Here is a 19,209-nt window from a genome sequence, read left to right as displayed (position 1 = left end):
GTATAAAAAAGAAGTTGAAGCAAATGTAAAGGCAGAAAAACTTTTACAGTTGCAAAAACAAACCGTACAGTATGAAAACTTAGCACAAGAAAGTAAAAATAACGACGCAGCCATGCAAAAGGCAATGAAAAGCGCAGATATTATAAAAGCTAATAATGACTGGTTAGATGCCCAAGCCAACGCTAAAGCAGCCCAACTTATAGGGTCAATAAGGACAAAAATACAAGCGGATGAAGACAGTTCAAATGAAGCTTTAATGAATGCTGACTTTAAGAATGCCTTCGAAGCTCTTCATAGTAAGGTGAAACTAGTGAACGACTTCTCATCTGGAAAGAAACTGAAGTCTGAAGGTTTCGACAAAGAGTTAAGAGAAGTAGCACAAAATATGACGAAAATAACAGATGCAGCAACTAGACAGGCAGTTCAAAGTGCCTATGACGCCGTTAGAGCAACTGTTGTGGAAAGTCAAGAAAAAGAGTTACAACAGACCAAAACAGACCTAGTAAATGCTTTCTTAAAAACGAAAAGTCAGGTAGGACATTATGCTGCAGATGGAACATATGTGCCAGCTGGTGGAACTTATATACCACCAAACCCTCCAAGAGAAGCACCTGCACCAGGACTACCTAAAACATTTACATCGTCACATGGACACAGACACAGGCATGCACCAAAACCAACACAACAACCAACAGTTCAAAATCCAGCACCACAACAACAACCAAAACCAACAGTTCAAAATCCAGCACAGCAACCAACAGTTCAAAACCCTGCACAGCAACCAACAGTTCAAAATCCAGCACCACAACCAAAACCAGAGCAAAACCCTGCACAGCAACCAACAGTTCAAAACCCTGCACAGCAACCAACAGTTCAAAACCCTGCACAGCAACCACAAACAGAGCAAGGACATAAAAGAAGTAGAGAAAAAGGAAACCAAGAATTCTTAAAAATGCTTAAGGAAGATTATGGTTACCCAGATACTCTTGACTTTAGTGACAGATATAAAGAAGCTATTAGAAAGTTCAAGGAAGGAAATACTGACCCGAACCTATTTAGCTTTATGGTTCAGCATCAAATGGGATATAATCTCAAACCTGGAAAATACAAGCTCGCTAAGGGATATGATTTAATAGCATATCATCCAAATGACATGAATGAATTTACTCCGAGATATTTGATGTCAGAGCTAAATGATAATTCAACTCTCTTCATGAAACGCGTAAAAATAGAAACGGAACGAAAGAAGAAAGGTTTATGAGTCTGGATGACTTAGATAGGGAACTTGTTAAAAACGGTCTCGGAATATATGAAATGCCAGCAGATGAGGTACAAGAAACTCAACAGGAAGAAGTTCAGATACAACCAGACATGGAAGAAATAGTTCAGCAACAACAGCTAAAAGAGCCTGAAGGAAACGAACAAGTCCCTCCTTTGGAAACTAACTTCACAGAACTAGATGAAGATTTGGAACAGCCGAAAAATCTTGACCCTCAACAAGAGTATGAGGTGAATATGGAATCTTTCCAAGAGTCTAAGAAAAATTCGGCTGACATAGTAGAAGAATATCGAAAAATGTTCACCGACATACAAAAGACTCCAACATCAGATGAAAATATTCAGCATAGAATGGAAGTACTGAAAGAAAATGTACGCAAATACAATAATCCTTTTTACTTACGACCATATAACGTTCAATCTTTGACTGAACTCGGTGAAAATAAAAGGTTAAATTTCAACAAAACATATAGAAATGAAACATTGTTTAAAGTTCATTCAGAACCTAACCAATATGGAAACAAACCTACTTTTGTTTCTGCAGACTATGGAACTACAATGAAATGGGGTCATAAAGCTAATCCGGATAGGTGGTTCATAAACTTACAACCTCAATTCCAAGAAGTTGTAGGCGCAATGGAAGTGAATGGTGAACCAGATATAACGGGTATTTTTCAGCGCGGCTTTAATGCCATTGAAAGATATGAAAGATGCAGATATTTTGGACCAGTATGAAATGAACATGGCTGAGGGAAATAAACACCTGACGTTCTAGAACATTTATCTCAAAGAACTACACAGAACCATAGAGATGGTATATTTGGTGAAGAGTTTAGAAAGAAAGTTAGGGAGAGAGAAGGAAGAGAACCTATTGTACATGACCTTGCAAACGAAAGTTTGCAAAATGTCATAAAAACTTACTTTGCAGACAATGAACTGAGAAGGGATGAATATTTAAGAAAACTCAAATGGACAGTACCAAATGAAATGTTAGTATTGAAAAACATGTTCCTTGACAAATAAAACCAACTACAGAAATAAATGACGCAAGACTGAAACGTTGGGTAAAAGCTTTCCCATTCACAAAAGATATTATTGGTTACATGGAAAGAAAACCAGAATGGCTACAAAAACATATATTTGGAAACGAGCTTATTCCATATGGACAAGCTCTTTTTGAAGAAGCTTGAACCGGAAACTCAGGAAAGAGTCATGCAAACAATACGCGAAGACTCAAATACAAACTATGACAAAATCTTTCTAGGATATAGGTTACCTGAGATGGGCGACCAGAGCCCAAAGGCAAAAAGGACATGGGAAATTTACAACATACTAGGTGAACATGAGGCAAAGATGCAACAACTTGAAGCAGAGGGCAAGTTACCAAAAGCGACACCAAAGAAGAAGAGAAGAGTAGAACAAAGTGAAAGTAGTGAAGAAGTAACTTCATCTAGTGAAAGTAGTGGCAATGAAGGAAAAAGAAGAGTTAAAGATTCAGTTAAAAACTCAGTCAGGAAGAAAGTAAAGCTTGGTCCGAGTGGGTTCTATTATGACATATAAATCCAACTATTCTATATTTTTTACCCATATGAAATGTACGCCGCTCAGAATATAACGCCAACAGTTTTGGATGCCATGAACGGAAATGTTTCCGAATGGTATAACGAATGCGACAATGCCATTAGAAGGTCAGAAATAGTTCCTGGAACTTACGAATATACAACTGCTGTTTCTTATGGAAACGTAGGTGAGTTTGAAGAAGGTTCTTCAACAACAGTAGATATTGCTTGCGACAGGTTTCATATTATTTCTATTGACAACTCATTCTTATACGTGGAACAAGACATTGAAATAAAACCTTCTGCCAAGTTGTCTGACAAGAAAGGTTGCAATGGAATTTTCTATGTCGGATACCAATATGCTCCAGAAGTTTTCATGGGATATAAGATATATTCTAACTCTGACTTAGTTCAAACAGTAACATGGGCAAACTATGAATGGTTCGCTTTGAGAAACTCAGTACAACCACAAGCTAGAAACAAACAGACCAGTATGCAACTATTGAGAAATAAGAAGACTTGACCCTAACGTTCCAGGAGTTTATGTTAACCTTTCTGGTTCAGATGAACTGCTGCCACTAAAGTAAAACTGAAACTTAGAGTTCCTTTGTCATCTTTCCTCATCTTCAGGTTTTTAAGATACTTGCCAAACTGGGCAGGAAAATTTCTATCGAACTTACTCCAAGCAAAAATAACTTAGTCATTGCACCAACACAAGACCCATTCACTATTACAGACGTAAAGGGAACAAATCAAACGTCATTCGCCGAATTTTGCAAAGACAAAGTTGACTTAGACTTTGGTTTCTCAAACTTCAACAATAAAGTAAACTATTATTTCAATGCTGCTGGAACTGCTTGGGACCCAGTTAAGTTTACATGCGAACAGTTTGAATGCAAGAGAATAGAAAGCAGACTTGCAGTCTATATGTTGGACCCAGATATTTCAAATGCTTTAGCTGCCAAATATATTGCAGTTCCACTTATGTTCCCTATACACCAAATATCTGTCAAAGACTTTGCAGTGAATTGGAAACCAAAATCCAGGAGCCGCAGGTGCAAAGAACAGATATTGCTTTAACAACTGCAATGAAACATGCAGATACTATGTTTGTACTGTTCAGACGAACTATAAATGACTATTCTTGTTTCTACAACCCTGGTATTAAATATCATATAAACATAGATGGCAAATATTATCCAAGAGAAGAATATTCTACAGTTGAGGATATGAGGTCATACAACTTGACATTAGATGCTATGAACTTTAACAACAACTTCACAACAACTATTAACCCTGAAATGCAAAGTTCTATTATGCCATATGTGAAAGTATGGACTCATACAGGAGGTCAAAAAACTCAATATACAAATGGAGACCGTTCAAACTTTTGGCTTGGCATTACATTTGCTGACTCAGAAGACTTTATGGGTGGTATTTCAACTGTTGGTACAGTTCAAATACAATATACTGGTGACAGAGACGGTCCAGATGAATTGAGAGCAAAGAAGTTTACAAAACAATAGCACTTTTCACGGAAGATGCTCTTTTGAAGATTCGTTCGATGAAACCTGCTGGGCTCCTCAGATTGGCATAACGACAGCTTCCATCGAGCAGATTTGGCAGCAGGTCAGTAAGTTGTTCTTGAACTGACTTCTCTCCGTCAATATTGACAGTTACGCCAGTTTTGACATAATATTGTATTATAAACTTTCCTTTAGTAATATCTGTAAGTTTTGAAGTTATATTTTTGTCTGCTTCAAGAACTTTCACCATTTCAGTTTACCAACTTTCTTTGCTTTATGAAAATATTTAGGTTCAGCAAAGACTTGCTATTCTATAACATTTTCCATTGTTTGTGTAAAGAACTATTCTGTCAATGTATTTGTATTGTTTGTGAGTATAAACTTTGTTCTGCTTCAATTCAATAAGATATCCGAATACGTCCATCTTTTTATTCTAAGTAAAATGTCATTTCCGAAAAATAGAAGCGTAAGTGTTTCAAAAGGTTTAATGGCGGTGGCAGATGTGAAGTTAAATTCACCAACTCAAACAAACAGTCAAAGTGTTATTGTCATGTCAAAGACAGAGATGTTGAAGTGGGGAAACCATAAGAAGACGAAGATGGTATATACAATTGTTCCTGTAAAAGAACCAACATATCCTGAAGTTAACAAGAAGACTTAAGTTCTGTTGCAGATATTCGAAACGACTACCAACAACTGAAAGACAAACTTCAAACTCAGGAGAAGATTTGTCAAGCTTTAAGTATAATGTTAAACTTGTTCGAACACAACCCTGTAAAAGTGAACTCATATGTCATTGCACCTCATGAAGTTTTGAAAGAACTATTGAAACTTTTGACAGAGGCAGACGATATAAACATCAAAGAAATAGAACCCGACATTGGTTGCTGTGGTGTTTCATATAATGTCATTGACAAGATATACGTTATGAAAGGAGGTGAAACGTTGAACTTAAAATATAGTTTCCCAGACGTTATAAAAAATTTGACGACCACAACATTTCATTAAAATTTATTTGCTAAGTAAATGGCAGAAGACATAATGGTTTATACTATTACGACTAAAAACCCTGAGTCATATAATTCTATAACAACAAACTTACAAAGTCCTCAAGGACGATATGTAAACTAACCTTAAACACAATGACGACTAAAAGCCTGTTTTGCTCTTTTGACACCAGAAGACTTTATTGTTGTGAATGGTAAAAAATACTCCTTTGAAAGATACTTACTCAGAATATAACCAACAGGTTTTGTTGACTTATTTAATACTTTAAGTACGGTGTAACATGTGCTGCAACTAGAGCAGGTTTCATTATGTTTGGATGTCCGACTGAGTTTACTATAAACGATATGAGCTATAATACAAAACTTATTTCTGGTTTTTACTACCAACAGTTTCCTATAACAGGAAAAGGTGTCATACAAGGAATGTCTATTCCATTGACATTAAGCACACCAATCTTATATATTGTTTCAAACTTAGGTTCAAAGTGTTATTCGAATGTCGACAGAAACTATTATGACCAAAAGATACTTATGCGTATAAACAATACTTTCTCTGCTGGTTTGCCTATTGTTCATTCGAATGCAGAATTTTCAACCTTAGTGAACTCAAACACTTTGGCAAGTATAACGTTGACATTAGTTGACGCAAACTTTGTTCCTGTAAAACTTTTATGTCCTATGTATTTGTCAATGACGGCAGAAAGTTTCGAATTGGAAGATGCAACTGGTGAAAGTATTGTATTACAAGAACAACTTCAACAACAAATAGCTCAAGAACAACAAATGCAACAAATGGAACAACAAAAGTCAAGAATAAAAAAATAATATTTTTTTATTTTTATAAAAATGTACAGAATAGATGTTTCAGATTTTTATGACTTCCAAGCATTCAGAAATATGTGTCCATTTAGAGACTATAACAAAGCAGTCGAGAATTTGAAACGTTTAGTCATTTATGTTGACTCTGCCCCAGAATGTTATGTCATGAAAGAATGGGATGTTGTCTTTAACAAACCAAGAGCAACAATAGTTTCAGAACAAGAATGTAGACAGAAACTTAAGAAAATAAAAGTCGTACAAGTTGGCATGAAGATGTTAGATGCTTGGGATATCTTATTGTCAAAGTTAGAAGATTTTTCAGTTCGAGGTATAAAGTTTCTATACACCTTCTCCAAACTTCTATTCTATCTTCACTGGATATAAATATGAACAAGTAGAATGGAAAGAAAATATTATAGAAGCTTGGTTAGACCATGTCAAAGAAATTATATGCAATGGAAACGAAAAGGTTTATGAGTATATCTTATGTTGGTTTGCAAACATCTTACAACATCCAAGTGCTAAAAATGAAACTGCTCTCATTATAATTGGAAAACAAGGAACAGGTAAGAATACTTTCTTTACAGATATTTTGTGCAAACTGTTAGAAGGTTATTCGAATCCGAATATGACAAACTTAGAAAACATCTGTGGCAAGTTTAACTCCTCAATAGAGAATATGAAACTTATAGTTTGCAATGAACTTCAAAGTATAGATACAACAAAAGTTTTGAACTCAGATGCTTTGAAGAGTCTTATAACAGACAAAGTTGGAGTTGTTGAAAGAAAGTATAAAGACCAAAGAGTTTGTGAAAATGTTGCAAACTTCATTATGGTTTCAAACAATGCTGTTCCGATGAAGTTAGAAAGTTCTGACAGAAGATATGTAGTTGTCAGAACGTCAGATTCTCATATGCAAGATACAGAATATTTTGACGACTTAGCAGAAACTTTGACATCTGACTTTTACAACCACTTGTTCTCATATTTCATGACATTAGATATTTCTAAGTTCAATCCAAGACAAATTCCACATACCGAAGAGAGACAAACATTGTTAGAAGCAAACAAGAGTGTATATGAACTGTTCATAGAAGAAAGCGACTTTGAGTGTTTAGATGAAAAGTCTTTATATGATGAATATAAACAATATTGTCAAGAGTATGGTTATATGCCAGCGTCTAAACGAACATTCTTGGCAAATGTCAAAAGTCTTTTAGACGTACAGAATGGTGTATATACAAAGAAAAATTTTTCTGAGTAAATTTTAAAAAAATATTTTTTTATCCGATAGAAAAGATGACGAAATATATTTCAGTAAACAAGTACATGTCAGGACTTAAAGAAGAACTAGACCCATTCACATATTTGAATGTTTACTTCTACCATTTTGAAAAGTCTTCATTCAGCAAAGTTTGGAACATCGAACCAGTTAAGTTTGCTATTGTGACTAAAAATGGTGCGAAATTTGAAGACTTAGACATAGAAGGTTTGTTAACAGTCAAAGAAAGTTTTGACAGAAGGTTCTCAAACCTTAAAGAAGGCAAAGCATACAAACTTGTTATACCTTATGAACCAAAGAAGACAGACGACTATGAATATTATGAGTCTAAAGTTGTAGAAGTTCAAGGTAAATTGGGTAAAAAGATTTTAGAGTCTAAGCCAGTGTTTACTCCTAAAGAGGAAGAGAACATTGACATTGACCCAGAAATGTTCTAAAAATAAAATTTTATTTTTACATGTCAAATTTCTTTTTCTCTGAAACTGGTTCAGGTTCTTTCTTCTCTTCTTCTTTTTTCTCTTTCTTTTCTTTCTTCTTCTTTTCTGGTGGTGAGACGTCAAATTTCTCAGAACCATATTTATGTAAAAGTTCTTTGTCCTTTAATAGCTCATCTATTCTGTTTTCTATTTCATCTTCAAGAACAGCGCATGTGTCTTCTTTGCATTCTAAGAACTTTTGTTGGACTTCATCTTTCCAATCGGCGTCATTTCTGTCAACAAGTCTGTCATTGACAAATTTTAAGACTGCTCTTTGTAATGTTTTATGGTTCTTGTCATATTCCCAGAAACAGAACTTTAGAACAAATTCACCTTTCTTGTTTACACTATGTAAGATTTTATGGTCGACAGATGTTTTGCTGTCAAAAAGTTTGTCTCGAATATAGATAGCGAAATCGCTAGACATTTTCTAAAAGATAAAAATTTTAATTTTTCTAAAAATATGTTAGAAAAAAAGTTTGCTGACATTGACAAGAAATTTGAGAATGTTTTAAACAAGAACAAGAGGAAGTTAGAAAATGCTCAGATAAAGCCTATACATGAAAAGTTCTTATTTGCTCAGAATGGTATAACAGGTCTAATTGCACCACCTGGGTCGGGTAAGACTTTCACTTATCTTAAAATGGCTGCACAACAACAAGAACTAGATGAGAAGAACCCATTCTATGAGTTAGTTGTTATTTGTTCGACTTCTGGTCAATTTGACCAAACCGTCAATTCGTTCAAAGATATTATAAAGAAGTCTAAGTTAGTATGTATAAAGGATACTGAGTTGTTAGATTGGATAAAGAAGTACCAAAGAAGAGTTTTGAAGTATAATGCTATAAATGAGTATATAAATTCTAAGTTCAAAGACCCTAATGAGGAAATGCAGAGAATATTAGAGAAGAAACACTTCAGAAACAAACAGAAAGAGATAGAATACATTTCGAAGAAATTGCAATCTTACGATTGGAAGACTTACCCTCATAGATGTCTTCTTATCTTAGATGATTTCGCCTCTCATCCTTTGTTAAAGAATAGAGAACAAGATATGTGTCGAATTCTTAAGAAGCTCAGACACTTTAACATCTCAGTTGTCATTTGTGTACAGACAGCAAAGAGTTTAAGTAAGGATGTTAAAAGAATACTTACTGACATAATACTTTTCCCCGGATTGTCCGAAGACGATTTCATGGAACTTATGAAAGAGTCCATGGCAGGTAAGTTTGACAGACATGAACTATGGGAGAAGTACAAAGTCATACAAGACCCTCATACTTCTTTCAGAATTCATATCTACGCAAACAAAGTTCAAATTGTAAAAAGTCAAGCTTGAAAAATCTAAGTGTTTAGTCTTAGTAAGATGGTAGCTTCTTAAAGCAAATACCATTGCTGAGTTTTATGTACGTGAAGAGAAGTACAATGAATTCAATTACGAGTACAATTGCAATGACAACTAAGGCAACTATTTTTGTCTTTTGCCAGCAAGGGTACTTCTTCTCTTCCAATGGTTCGGCAGAACTATACTCACTCATGAGAAATGCCAAAACGGTTTAATAGAAAAGTGTCATTTTTTTCATGTCCGAAGACTCGAAGGTGCAACACTTCCAAAATACCGACGAACTCAGAAGAGCAGCATGGCAGTATCTTCTTGACAACTTCTTTGAGTTCTCCAGGTACACCTTGGAAAATGCTGAAGAACTCCGACACAGAGAATTTGGAGAAATTGCACTCCAATACTACCTTGACAAACAAAGGGTAAATTAAGACTAAAAACTTAACGTTTAAAAAGTGACATTTTTATGAGCTCCGAGTCACCGAGAAAACTTGGTCAGATGTTAGCAGCTTACTTCCCTGAGGAGGATGGAAGCGTTACATACATCAGGTTCAAAAACAACGAACCTGGAATTGAGTACCAAATTCGCAATTACATGACCATGGAAGAGTACGAAAGGTTTCTACAAGAGAAACCAGCTCTAAACAACTCAGAAAAGAAAGAGTAAAAAGTTTAATTCGTAATTGTTTATTTTTTTACTTGTAAGGGCAAGCTGCAAGTATGAAGTCGACTATCTCCGTCTTTGTTTTGACGAGCTGGACGGCTCTTGCGAGTACGTCTGTTTTGCGGTCTCCAGCTGGTGTCTGACCTTCGTAATTGCGCATGTTCTTGAGAGCTCCAACTGTAAATGGTTGTAGGATGAAGAGTCTCTCAGACTGCTTGAGGTAGTCTTCACGGTCACGAACCGAATCTGTGGTACGAGTCGAATCGGTCGATTTGAGGGAAGAGACTGAAAGCCTGTCGTCTTCCATTGGAGCTGTAGCATACTCTTTGCGTAAGCGGTTCAGACCTTCTTCGAAGTCTTGGTCTCTCTTGGATTGAGATTGAGATTGGAATTGCCGGGGTGGAGCTTGCTGGAACATCCATGGGTTGGGGAAGTAAGGCATAGGTTGAGGAGGGTAGTTCGGGAAGCCTTGTGGTGGGTAGTAACCTTGAGGTGGAAATTGGTAGTAATTCGGAGGTACTTGCTGGAACTGAGGTTGCTGAGGAGACTGTTGTGGTTCTTTAGGTTCCTCTGGTTTGGGAATGGACTGGGTTGGTGGGACGTCGGACATTCGTTTGTGGCTTAACCGTCGGACCACAACGATAAAAATCTCTGCTACTAGCAGTACTTTTACTGACAGTAGCAGTACTTTTTCTGACAGTAGCAGTACTTTTACTGACAGTAGCAGTACTTTTACTGACAGTAGCAGTACTTTATCGTCGAAAACCCTCTCAAATTTTCCTTTTTACTGACAGTAGCAGTACTTTTTCTGACAGTAGTAGTACTTTTTCTGACAGTAGCAGTACTTTTTCTGACAGTAGCAGTACTTTTTCTGACAGTAGCAGTACTTTTTCTGACAGTAGCAGTACTTTTTCTGACAGTAGCAATGGTCGAGGTCGAACCTACCGACGAGGCAATTTACCTAATTGAAATTAACGAGCTTGTTAAAGACTTCCTCAGGCAGAATGTAAAAGACAAGCTTGTTAACGGTTGGATAACGGGAAGGGCTGCCTTGAATCTCGAGATTTCGACTGGAATTCCAATTCAAATACCAGACGGGACAGCCTTCGACGACATAAAGCAAGCAAAGAAGGAAGCCATTATAAAGTTCTTTGCCAAGCGTCCTTGGATACTACTTCCAAACAGAGAGAACCCTTTCCCAAGAATGAACCAAATTCTCAAGGGTCTCCTTCACTTCTCTGGTCAGCCGTTCTACATAACCTGTGAAGGCGACATTCAGCCAGTTCAGTAAACATCTCATTTTAACTCACTTTTTTAATGTTTTTACTCACACTCGTACTCACCAGGTATGAGTACAACTATTTCAACTGTGAACTTTGTATTGACCGGTCTTCCTGTAAATGCAAGTTCGGTCAATACACAGTTTATGGTGGCAAGAAAGACAGTGGGGAATGTTATTCTGACATCTGTTGTTGCGCTCGAGAGAGAATTGAAATTCCAGACCCAACTCCAACAAGAACTCTCAAGTTGCCAAAGACTCATGTGAAGAAGATGCCTTCTGGTAAGTTTCTTATAGCCATATACATGGCACGTTTAGAGTAAAAACATTTTTTTCATTTTTTGAATGAAGCAAGTTAAATTCGTCCCACACCAAACTCAATGGACCGATGAAGAGTTTCAAACTATGGTTGAAGGTGTTGAGAACGACATAGACGGCGAACTTGAAGGAGCTCAAACCACAATTGCAACCAAAATTGCACAAGTCAAGGAACAGATAGCTCCACTTAAAGCTACAAAGCTACTCTTGACCTCATGGATACTTACCGTTTAGAATTAAAGAGTGGAATAAGACAATTAAAATTGAAACTTCTAAACTACGAAGCTATATCCAAAAGTTAGCAGAAATGAGAAGACTTTACCAGAGCTACTTACATGTAAGGGACTTACCTTCAAGCAGTCCGACCAAAGATGAATTTTCTGACATTGTCCCAATTTTGTCCGAAAGTCAGCTCAGATGTTTTGAACTGCTCCCAACATATCCAGAATATGAAAATTTGCCTGAACTCTTTCGGTTCCTCAAAAAACGTTTTTTGGTTCTCATGTTCGAAACTTTTATCGGAAGAAGACAACAAACGTTCAGAAGAAGAGCAAGATATTATTTTAAACTTGTTGTATGACTTAACTGTCATAACCAGCTTTTTGAAGTAAAACCGTCATTCTCAAACCACTTCATTTTTTCGATGTCCGAACAAGCACCGAAGCCGAACACAATGGCAGATGTCCTTTCAAGGTTGCCAGACAAGCGCCCAATTCAAATTCAAATTGCCCAATTGAAAGCTCGTCTGACAAACACCATTAAGACTCTCCAAAGTAGTCTTATGACAGAGATGAAGGAACTTAAAGCCGATGTCTCATGAACAAGCTTCCAATGAGAAATGCTGAACGATTTCGCGGAAACCTTGCGCAATTACGAGAGAGAAACCGAGACCTTGCCAGACTCATCTACGTTTCTTCGAAGAGATAGACGCCATCTGGAAGGTACTCGGAAAGGACAGAACATGCAACACGTACTTCGTGAGTACCAAATTGAAGAAGGAATTGTCGAGGAAGAAGAGGAAGAAAGAAACACGAAGAAGAAGAGAAGAAGAAGAAGTTCCTGAAGCCGCTACATGGGCAACACTTGTTGCCGATGACGGTTACGAAATTTCCCAACCCTACCCATACCAAATCCGCAACAAGGAGACAGGCAAGGTTCTTACCCCAGTCCTCAACAACTTGGGACACTTGAACCTTAACCTTCGGAATCGCGGTTCAATCTCCATGGGCAAGCTTGTCGCAATTCAATGGGTTCCAAATCCAGACAAGAAGACGAAGGTCAGACACATTGACGGTGACAAGCTCAACAACCGTAAGGAGAACCTCGAGTGGTTCTAAGAGTAAAAAAAAATTATTTTAGGGGGAAACCCCAAGTAAATTTAAGTTTTTATTTTTGGTATTCGTACCAATTTTGGAATGTGAAGACCACATCCCAACCTCTGTACGTGAGTCTTGGGTCCACGTCTAAGACCCTTCTGTAGCAATTCCAAGCCCGAGCAAATTCAATTGTCAACCACTCGTCTCCTCTGTAGTCTTCAATCCATTCTTTGAAGAGACGGTCGAGTTCGGGCTTGGAATATCTCTTGCCTGGGTCCGAGACCAACATTTGGTTGAACTGGACGAAGCGCTCAGGGATGTACGCCATTAAAAAAATGTCACTTTTTTAAAAATAAATTTTTTATTTCATGCAATGTTTAACTATTTCACCATCTTCTTTAACACCCCAGTACTTACGCTTGGAGAGGACATGAACTTCGGTGAAAATTTTGTCCAATTTGAATTGACCCATCTTTTCACCGACTTCCCATTTCAATGAGTTTGTTGTATCCTTCTTCGTTCGTCATGAGTGCGTCAATGTTCTCATAGTAAACCTTGACTTTGATTTGACTTCGGAGAAGAATTTGTTGTACTCGTCAAGGACTGCTTTTGCGAACTGAGGGTAAGACCAATGTTCGACAATAGGTTTTAATGTGGTTACTAAGCCACTTTGACCTTGAGTGAATTCGTACTTCAAAACAAAAGGAGAAAACCTTTCAACAAAGTTGTCGACCTTCTCATAATGTTTACTCTTCATCTCTTGAGGTTTCTTAATGGAATATCCCCATGTCGAATTCATAAGCAATTTGAGTGTCATTGCAAGTTTGGGGTTTGAAGCTTTCCTAATATCATACAGTTGTTGTATGACTTTTCCAACTGTATAGTTCCTTCCCGGGAACTCACCATCTTCGTTTGGAATTCCAGTCGGAATATATTGGACAAACCTCATGTATGCAGCGTTAAGGTCGACATAGTATATCTTTTCATCTGAGTCGAACTTGTCGCAACCAATTGGTCCAGTTTGTGGAAATTCAAGTGAGTCTCTTATCTTCTGAGAAACTTCTCCTGTTATCTCATAAACATCGTCGAAGCAACCTGTTTCATATAAAACCTTCTGACCTAACTCAGATGCTCTCCAATACAATTTGACGTCAATTGGATGTCTCAATGGAAGTTTGTTTATAGCATCTTGAAGTTCTTGCAACCTCATTGGAAGTTCTTCTGGTTCAGGTTGGTATCCGAACATACCAACCCCTTGTGGAACTGTGTACTTCTTTTGTACTAGAACTTTGTCTGGAACAACTTTTGGTCTTGCTAACAATGAAAAGTTTGTTTCGTCTTTTGGTACAAAAGTTTCTGTCAGCTTGTCATCTGGAATTGGTTCCAACAAACCTTTCTCGAAAAGAATGTTTACAGCTCTGACAATGTTGCACTTACTTTTACCAAAGAATGGGTTTGTAAGACTTTCGTTCAACATGAAGTGGTTGTGGACAATTACAATCTTCAACCATGGTAAGTCTTTGTCAACAACATAGTCGTCATGTGAAGAACCTTTAGCTGTAGGTATGTTGACTCGGATATTGACATTTGCCAACGGTGCAATTTTTGCCAATTGACCTCTGAGAATGTACCTTGTCTTCACACATGACTCAAGATACTTCATCTTCTCATCTGTAACAAGACCAGAGTTCCTGAGACATGTAAGAATGCAAGGTTCATTGACAATTGTTTCAATTGAATTGTAAATTCCATACCTTGTCAAGTCAATGTCAGACTTATTTATGAACGGGAAGTATCCAGCATGTTGTCTGACTGCTTGAGGGTTAGGTTGGTACCATTCGAACTTGACACTTGCAATTCCTTCAATTGCATTCAAAATGTCTGAGTCGGAGTCAACCATTTGTTCTCTCTTTGTAGTCTTGAAAGCGTCAAGAAGTTTTGCGGCTGTTTGTTCATTGCCATGTGCATAGTAAATGTGACCATCCAAATCTGTTATGGTCAATCTGAGATTGTGTCCTTTCTTATTTCCGTCTTGAATTGCAGCAAGTACTCCCATGAAGCCTTCTTTGTTCTTTCCTTCGTCAAAGTTTACTGTAAAGGTTCGACCAGATGTAATTTGACTTCTAACTTCACGATACTTTTCATATGCATATCTTGTTCTTTCCATGGGAGCATGTGCGTCTTCACCTTTTCCTTTTTTCCTTCTCAAAGGATGCAATTGTTCGTCATGTTTCCAGTAGAATCTGGCAAAGCCGTCGTGTCCTTCAACTTGAGGTTCACTAACATCGAAAGGCATGTCCATAAGACGTTCTTCTTCTAACCTCTCTAGTCTGTTTGGATAATTGGCACGTGCTGTTTCCAAATCCATTTCGTAGCGAAGACCAGACAATTTGTCATAGACTTTTATGGGTCTTCCCTTCCTATATTTAAAATTCTTCGAAACTCTCCAACCATATCTTTGTAACTCTGCTTTTATTCTAGCAGACTTTCTATCCATTCTATATGGGGGCATTTTTATAAAAATAAAAAAATTTTTTTCTTTACTTTACATAACCGCCTGCTGCCATAAGTCTTTGACGCCAACCCATACCAGCTAATGAAGGTTGACTTGGTTTAGTTTGGAAACTAAACTTTGGTTTTGGTTTATCTTCAGTTTTTGGTTTTTCTTCTTCTATCGGTTTTTCGTCACTTTTCGGTTCCTCTGACTTTACTTCACTTGCAGGAACAGTTGTGTCGTCAACATCTTCATAAATATCATATGCCATTTGTTTTTGTTTTCCTTTCAACTTTTTGTGTTTGTTGTAAAGTTTAGAATATTTCGACTCTAAGTCAATGAGATGTTCTATAATGAACTGTTGGTCAGTGAAGTAAACTTTTCCATCTGTTGTCTCGAAAGCTCCTTCAGACTTCAATATTTTATTTGTGAGAGTCTGTTTCTTTTTTGAGATACTAGCCGTTCCATTTCTATGAAAAGTGACTTTATAGTTAGGGTTTGTATTTCCAGACCTGGCACTTTCTATTATTGAATTTTTCTCTTCATCTGTAAGTTCTTTGACAGGTTTTGACAATGGTTCTGAACTTTTTGTTTGTGGTGTCAAATCTACCGTTTCAACTTCTTCGGTCATTTCATCTCAGTAAAAAATTTTAGTTTGGTTTGTTTTCAACTGGTTGTTTAGGTTTTTTAAGTCGGTCTAAAACTTCCTGAGGTATAGGAAGAACTTTACAAACACGTGGTGTAAAAGGTGGTCTTCCATGACTTATTCTGTTTAAAGCTGCATTGTTCATTTCATCTCAATAAAAAACTTTACATTCCACGTTTGAGGCGGTTGAGGTTGGTTATTGTTTACCCACTGTTGTGCATGGTTATATCCTCTGTTAAAGAATCTTTCACCTTGGTCCATATAGTGTCCTGCTTGGTTATAGTAGTCATTTGCTTTGTTATAATAGTTTCCTGCTTGTCTTCCTACATTGTCCATCCATCCTTGAACTTTTCCTCTTGTTTCAGGATTTGGAATAAGATTTGTTGCATCTCGTGCTACATCCCAACCTTTCTGTACAGTTTGTATAATAGGTTGTGCTTTCTCTTTAGTATACCTAATGTACTCAAAATCTTCCTTCCAACTCCAAATGCACCTCTGGCTATTGTTCCCACTGCGGGTAAAAATCTAGATGCGACTCCTGCTAATGCGCCAAATAAACCCATTTCTTATAGGGTAAAAAATGACGAATCCGAACAAGGACCCCTATGTTTCTAAAGCGACAAAGAAAGCACTCATGATAAAAATCTTTAGTTCAACACCAAATGCTTGGTTTATGGATATCTTGGAAAACATTCCGAGAGTTAGAACAGATGGACCTCCATACTGGTTAATATTTGTTGGTCAAAACACAAGATACTGTGAAGCCATACCATTACAGTCCAAAAATATTTTAGATATCTTAGCAGCTTTGACAATATTCGTTGACAAATACCATCCAACAAAACTGACATCTGACTGTGAAAGTTCTTTCAAATCAGATGATATTAAAAACTATCTGCGTTCAAAAAATGTAAACCAATATTTCATTGTCGACCAAAACCATTCTGCTCTTGGTGTCATTGACGGTGTATAAAAATGTTAAGAGACTTAAACCAACCACAAGGTGGTGAAGCAAATGAAATGTCATATGACGACAAATATAGACACTTCTCCATGGCAAAGAAGACAAGTTTTAAATATTTACAATAACCGTAAACAAAAAGGTTTGGGAAACCACTCCCCCGAAGAAATGAAAACAACCCTGACTTAGAGAAAGACTATATATTAATAATTTAGTCAAAAGAGACAAACAAGAAAGAATGCCGGGCTTCAAACTTCAGAAAGGTGACAAAGTAAAAATAGAAATACCTAAACGCGACCCATATGAAAATACTATTGACTATGACAACAATGGGAACCCGACAGGTACTCACATTCGTGTTCGTAAAAATAGAAGAAAGTATACAAGAGAATATTATGAAGTTTTAGGCAAACATGGCAAAATGTACACACTGCAAGCAGAAGATAAAACTACTATTGTCAGACCTCGTTTCAAACTTGTCAAAGTTCAAGGTGGTATACTTTCAAAGACAGTTCCTAACAAATATAAGACAACTCCTGACGAATATGCTAAAGAAGTTGAAAATGACGACTAAGCAATTCTATACCATGCGTAAACTGTCATGTAAGGTGGCATGTATTCTTTACTTTGTCCCGTTGTTTGCGTATATCCTGAAACGAAATGTGTATGGTTTCCTTCTCCCTGCGTGTTATTCCAGTAACAATTTATAGCAAACTTAACGTCGTCTTTAACATCATATCCTTTACCGTTTGTCATTCCTGACCAATCCCAATATCTATGACTATGCCAACCTGCTTGAGATGTACTTAAATCTATGTAATGACTGTGTGCAGGTAAATTTTCACCTGAAATCGTTTTACTTCCACCTGTTTCCTTTGAAGAGTTTGCACAATACAAAAACCTGTCGACTATTTGTTCCCATGCACCAACACCAAACATTACTTGAGGACCTCTTGCATCCATAGATGTATAAATAGAACCTACTGGGTTTATTAAATCAAACATATGAGATATTATAGGATTGTCTCTTTTGAACTTAAAATATAGTGCAACTATTTCAGGTTTCTTCTGGTTTGTGTCAGAATATTTTTTATAATATAATCTTATGTTTTCAGGGTAAGTAAAGTCTTGACTATAATATTTATTTCTGTCATCTGTATAATAATATACTATTCTCGTTTTTTCAATTGCATTATATCTTTTATATCTATAATAATCTAAATATAATGTTAGCTTTTGTTCATCTACATGTGGTGTTCTGTCGTCATCTCTATAGTCATAATAATGTGGTGCCGGAGCTGGGTCAGGTAATATCATATCCACCATTTCATAAACTCTTAAATATTTCTTTTGTTCGTCTCCATATAAGTTTAAGTAGCAGTTGTTGTCTAATGGAACTTTAACTTGTGTACCATCATTCTTTTTATAGCTTACATACATTTCATTGTTATTTTTCGGAATGAGTTTATTCCGTGTACCATTTTTAAGGACTGTACCAACTGCCATCTAAAATATTTATTTTCTTCATTGACAGAAAAGTCACCAACAATAGTTTCAATATTTTTTGTTCCTATCAAACTTTGGTATATTTCATTGACATATGTTTTATCTGCTTTATTTTCAAGGCTAACGTTTAAGTCTGTTATTTCAGAAGATGTATGTGTATGTCCAACGGCACTTTTCCTGTTTAAGGTTTCTTGTAAGTTTGTAATATCAGATATAGAATGTGTATGAGTCTTATCTGCTTTTGTCTCTAATGTTTCCTTAAGACTTGATATTTGGTTAATATAATGTATATGAGTCTTTTTAGAATATTCGTTTTCAGCTCTTGTCACTTCACTTGACATTTTATTGTCAACATATGTTTTGTCTGCTAGTTCAGGATGAGTATGTTCTTTTGTTGCATAAGCATTGTTAGCTCTTTCTTCTTCTTTTGCTATTGCATCGTCTACATATTCTTTGTCAGCTTTGTTGTCAACATCTGCTTTCAAAAGAAGTTCATTTATAGGTTTCTCGTTTAAAGTTCCTTTTGTTGGATTTATACAGACAGTATTGTTCTTATTGTCTTGAAATAGAAACTCATCTGTCATTGGGTTTATTGTCAGTTTTAAGTCACCCCCTTTCAATGACTCAGATATCTTAGAATAGTTTGAAAAGTTTGTTGTGTTCTTATTTAGAGCTTGCATAATGAGTTGTCGGTTGTGTTGTATTTCTCTCATAGACGCTGTTTCATTTGACATTTTTA

At 36.5% G+C, this 19,209-nt stretch overlaps 15 protein-coding genes and 3 pseudogenes across 18 annotated transcripts, besides 2 other annotated features; 11 read left to right on the top strand and 7 right to left on the bottom strand.

The window, feature by feature from the left end:
* Positions 1 to 256: 256 nt before the first annotated feature.
* TVAGG3_0750830 (protein of unknown function, DUF4106 family) lies at positions 257 to 1,197 on the top strand (the record flags this gene model as incomplete). Its single annotated transcript, XM_051245248.1, has 1 exon — positions 257 to 1,197. A coding segment is annotated over one exon (941 nt), but the record flags the coding sequence as incomplete, so codon positions are not given.
* A 582-nt stretch (positions 1,198 to 1,779) lies between these two features.
* Positions 1,780 to 9,521: a mobile genetic element.
* TVAGG3_0750820 (protein of unknown function, DUF4106 family) lies at positions 2,491 to 2,838 on the top strand (the record flags this gene model as incomplete). Its single annotated transcript, XM_051245247.1, has 1 exon — positions 2,491 to 2,838. The coding sequence occupies one exon, from the start codon at positions 2,491 to 2,493 to the stop codon at positions 2,836 to 2,838; it is 348 nt and encodes a 115-aa protein (XP_051091834.1).
* Positions 3,197 to 4,187, top strand: TVAGG3_0750810 (annotated as a pseudogene). Its single transcript has one exon. A coding segment is annotated over exon 1 (991 nt).
* On the top strand, positions 6,217 to 6,797 carry TVAGG3_0750800 (annotated as a pseudogene). Its single transcript has one exon. A coding segment is annotated over exon 1 (581 nt).
* Positions 6,818 to 7,453, top strand: TVAGG3_0750790 (Poxvirus D5 protein-like family; the record flags this gene model as incomplete). The annotated part of the gene is made up of 1 exon (XM_051245246.1): positions 6,818 to 7,453. The coding sequence occupies one exon, from the start codon at positions 6,818 to 6,820 to the stop codon at positions 7,451 to 7,453; it is 636 nt and encodes a 211-aa protein (XP_051091833.1).
* Positions 7,489 to 7,908, top strand: TVAGG3_0750780 (protein of unknown function, DUF4108 family; the record flags this gene model as incomplete). The annotated part of the gene is made up of 1 exon (XM_051245245.1): positions 7,489 to 7,908. The coding sequence occupies one exon, from the start codon at positions 7,489 to 7,491 to the stop codon at positions 7,906 to 7,908; it is 420 nt and encodes a 139-aa protein (XP_051091832.1).
* TVAGG3_0750770 (uncharacterized protein) lies at positions 7,964 to 8,374 on the bottom strand (the record flags this gene model as incomplete). The annotated part of the gene is made up of 1 exon (XM_051245244.1): positions 7,964 to 8,374. A coding segment is annotated over one exon (411 nt), but the record flags the coding sequence as incomplete, so codon positions are not given.
* TVAGG3_0750760 (P-loop containing nucleoside triphosphate hydrolases family) lies at positions 8,411 to 8,623 on the top strand (the record flags this gene model as incomplete). The annotated part of the gene is made up of 1 exon (XM_051245243.1): positions 8,411 to 8,623. A coding segment is annotated over one exon (213 nt), but the record flags the coding sequence as incomplete, so codon positions are not given.
* Positions 8,837 to 9,286, top strand: TVAGG3_0750750 (protein of unknown function, DUF4106 family; the record flags this gene model as incomplete). The annotated part of the gene is made up of 1 exon (XM_051245242.1): positions 8,837 to 9,286. One exon carries the CDS (start codon positions 8,837 to 8,839, stop codon positions 9,284 to 9,286), a length of 450 nt encoding a protein of 149 aa, XP_051091829.1.
* A 231-nt stretch (positions 9,522 to 9,752) lies between the features above and the next one.
* Positions 9,753 to 9,953, top strand: TVAGG3_0750730 (uncharacterized protein; the record flags this gene model as incomplete). The annotated part of the gene is made up of 1 exon (XM_051245241.1): positions 9,753 to 9,953. One exon carries the CDS (start codon positions 9,753 to 9,755, stop codon positions 9,951 to 9,953), a length of 201 nt encoding a protein of 66 aa, XP_051091828.1.
* A 28-nt stretch (positions 9,954 to 9,981) lies between these two features.
* Positions 9,982 to 10,560, bottom strand: TVAGG3_0750720 (uncharacterized protein; the record flags this gene model as incomplete). The annotated part of the gene is made up of 1 exon (XM_001288056.2): positions 9,982 to 10,560. One exon carries the CDS (start codon positions 10,558 to 10,560, stop codon positions 9,982 to 9,984), a length of 579 nt encoding a protein of 192 aa, XP_001288057.2.
* Positions 10,561 to 11,267: 707 nt separating this feature from the next.
* TVAGG3_0750710 (uncharacterized protein) lies at positions 11,268 to 11,552 on the top strand (the record flags this gene model as incomplete). Its single annotated transcript, XM_051245240.1, has 1 exon — positions 11,268 to 11,552. One exon carries the CDS (start codon positions 11,268 to 11,270, stop codon positions 11,550 to 11,552), a length of 285 nt encoding a protein of 94 aa, XP_051091827.1.
* Positions 11,553 to 11,574: 22 nt separating this feature from the next.
* TVAGG3_0750700 lies at positions 11,575 to 12,884 on the top strand (annotated as a pseudogene). The gene has a single exon. A coding segment is annotated over exon 1 (1,310 nt).
* A 49-nt stretch (positions 12,885 to 12,933) lies between these two features.
* TVAGG3_0750690 (uncharacterized protein) lies at positions 12,934 to 13,191 on the bottom strand (the record flags this gene model as incomplete). The annotated part of the gene is made up of 1 exon (XM_051245239.1): positions 12,934 to 13,191. The coding sequence occupies one exon, from the start codon at positions 13,189 to 13,191 to the stop codon at positions 12,934 to 12,936; it is 258 nt and encodes an 85-aa protein (XP_051091826.1).
* Positions 13,192 to 13,218: 27 nt separating this feature from the next.
* Positions 13,219 to 19,204: a mobile genetic element.
* Positions 14,508 to 15,360, bottom strand: TVAGG3_0750680 (uncharacterized protein; the record flags this gene model as incomplete). The annotated part of the gene is made up of 1 exon (XM_051245238.1): positions 14,508 to 15,360. A coding segment is annotated over one exon (853 nt), but the record flags the coding sequence as incomplete, so codon positions are not given.
* On the bottom strand, positions 15,404 to 15,988 carry TVAGG3_0750670 (phage tail repeat-like family; the record flags this gene model as incomplete). The annotated part of the gene is made up of 1 exon (XM_051245237.1): positions 15,404 to 15,988. The coding sequence occupies one exon, from the start codon at positions 15,986 to 15,988 to the stop codon at positions 15,404 to 15,406; it is 585 nt and encodes a 194-aa protein (XP_051091824.1).
* TVAGG3_0750660 (phage tail repeat-like family) lies at positions 17,535 to 17,927 on the bottom strand (the record flags this gene model as incomplete). Its single annotated transcript, XM_051245236.1, has 1 exon — positions 17,535 to 17,927. The coding sequence occupies one exon, from the start codon at positions 17,925 to 17,927 to the stop codon at positions 17,535 to 17,537; it is 393 nt and encodes a 130-aa protein (XP_051091823.1).
* Positions 18,395 to 19,204, bottom strand: TVAGG3_0750640 (phage tail repeat-like family; the record flags this gene model as incomplete). The annotated part of the gene is made up of 1 exon (XM_051245235.1): positions 18,395 to 19,204. The coding sequence occupies one exon, from the start codon at positions 19,202 to 19,204 to the stop codon at positions 18,395 to 18,397; it is 810 nt and encodes a 269-aa protein (XP_051091822.1).
* Positions 19,205 to 19,209: the final 5 nt, after the last annotated feature.

This window comes from Trichomonas vaginalis, chromosome III (assembly GCF_026262505.1).
Source record: "Trichomonas vaginalis G3 chromosome III, whole genome shotgun sequence".
NCBI lineage: Eukaryota > Parabasalia > Trichomonadida > Trichomonadidae > Trichomonas > Trichomonas vaginalis.
This window is presented reverse-complemented; position numbering and strand designations above follow the sequence as displayed.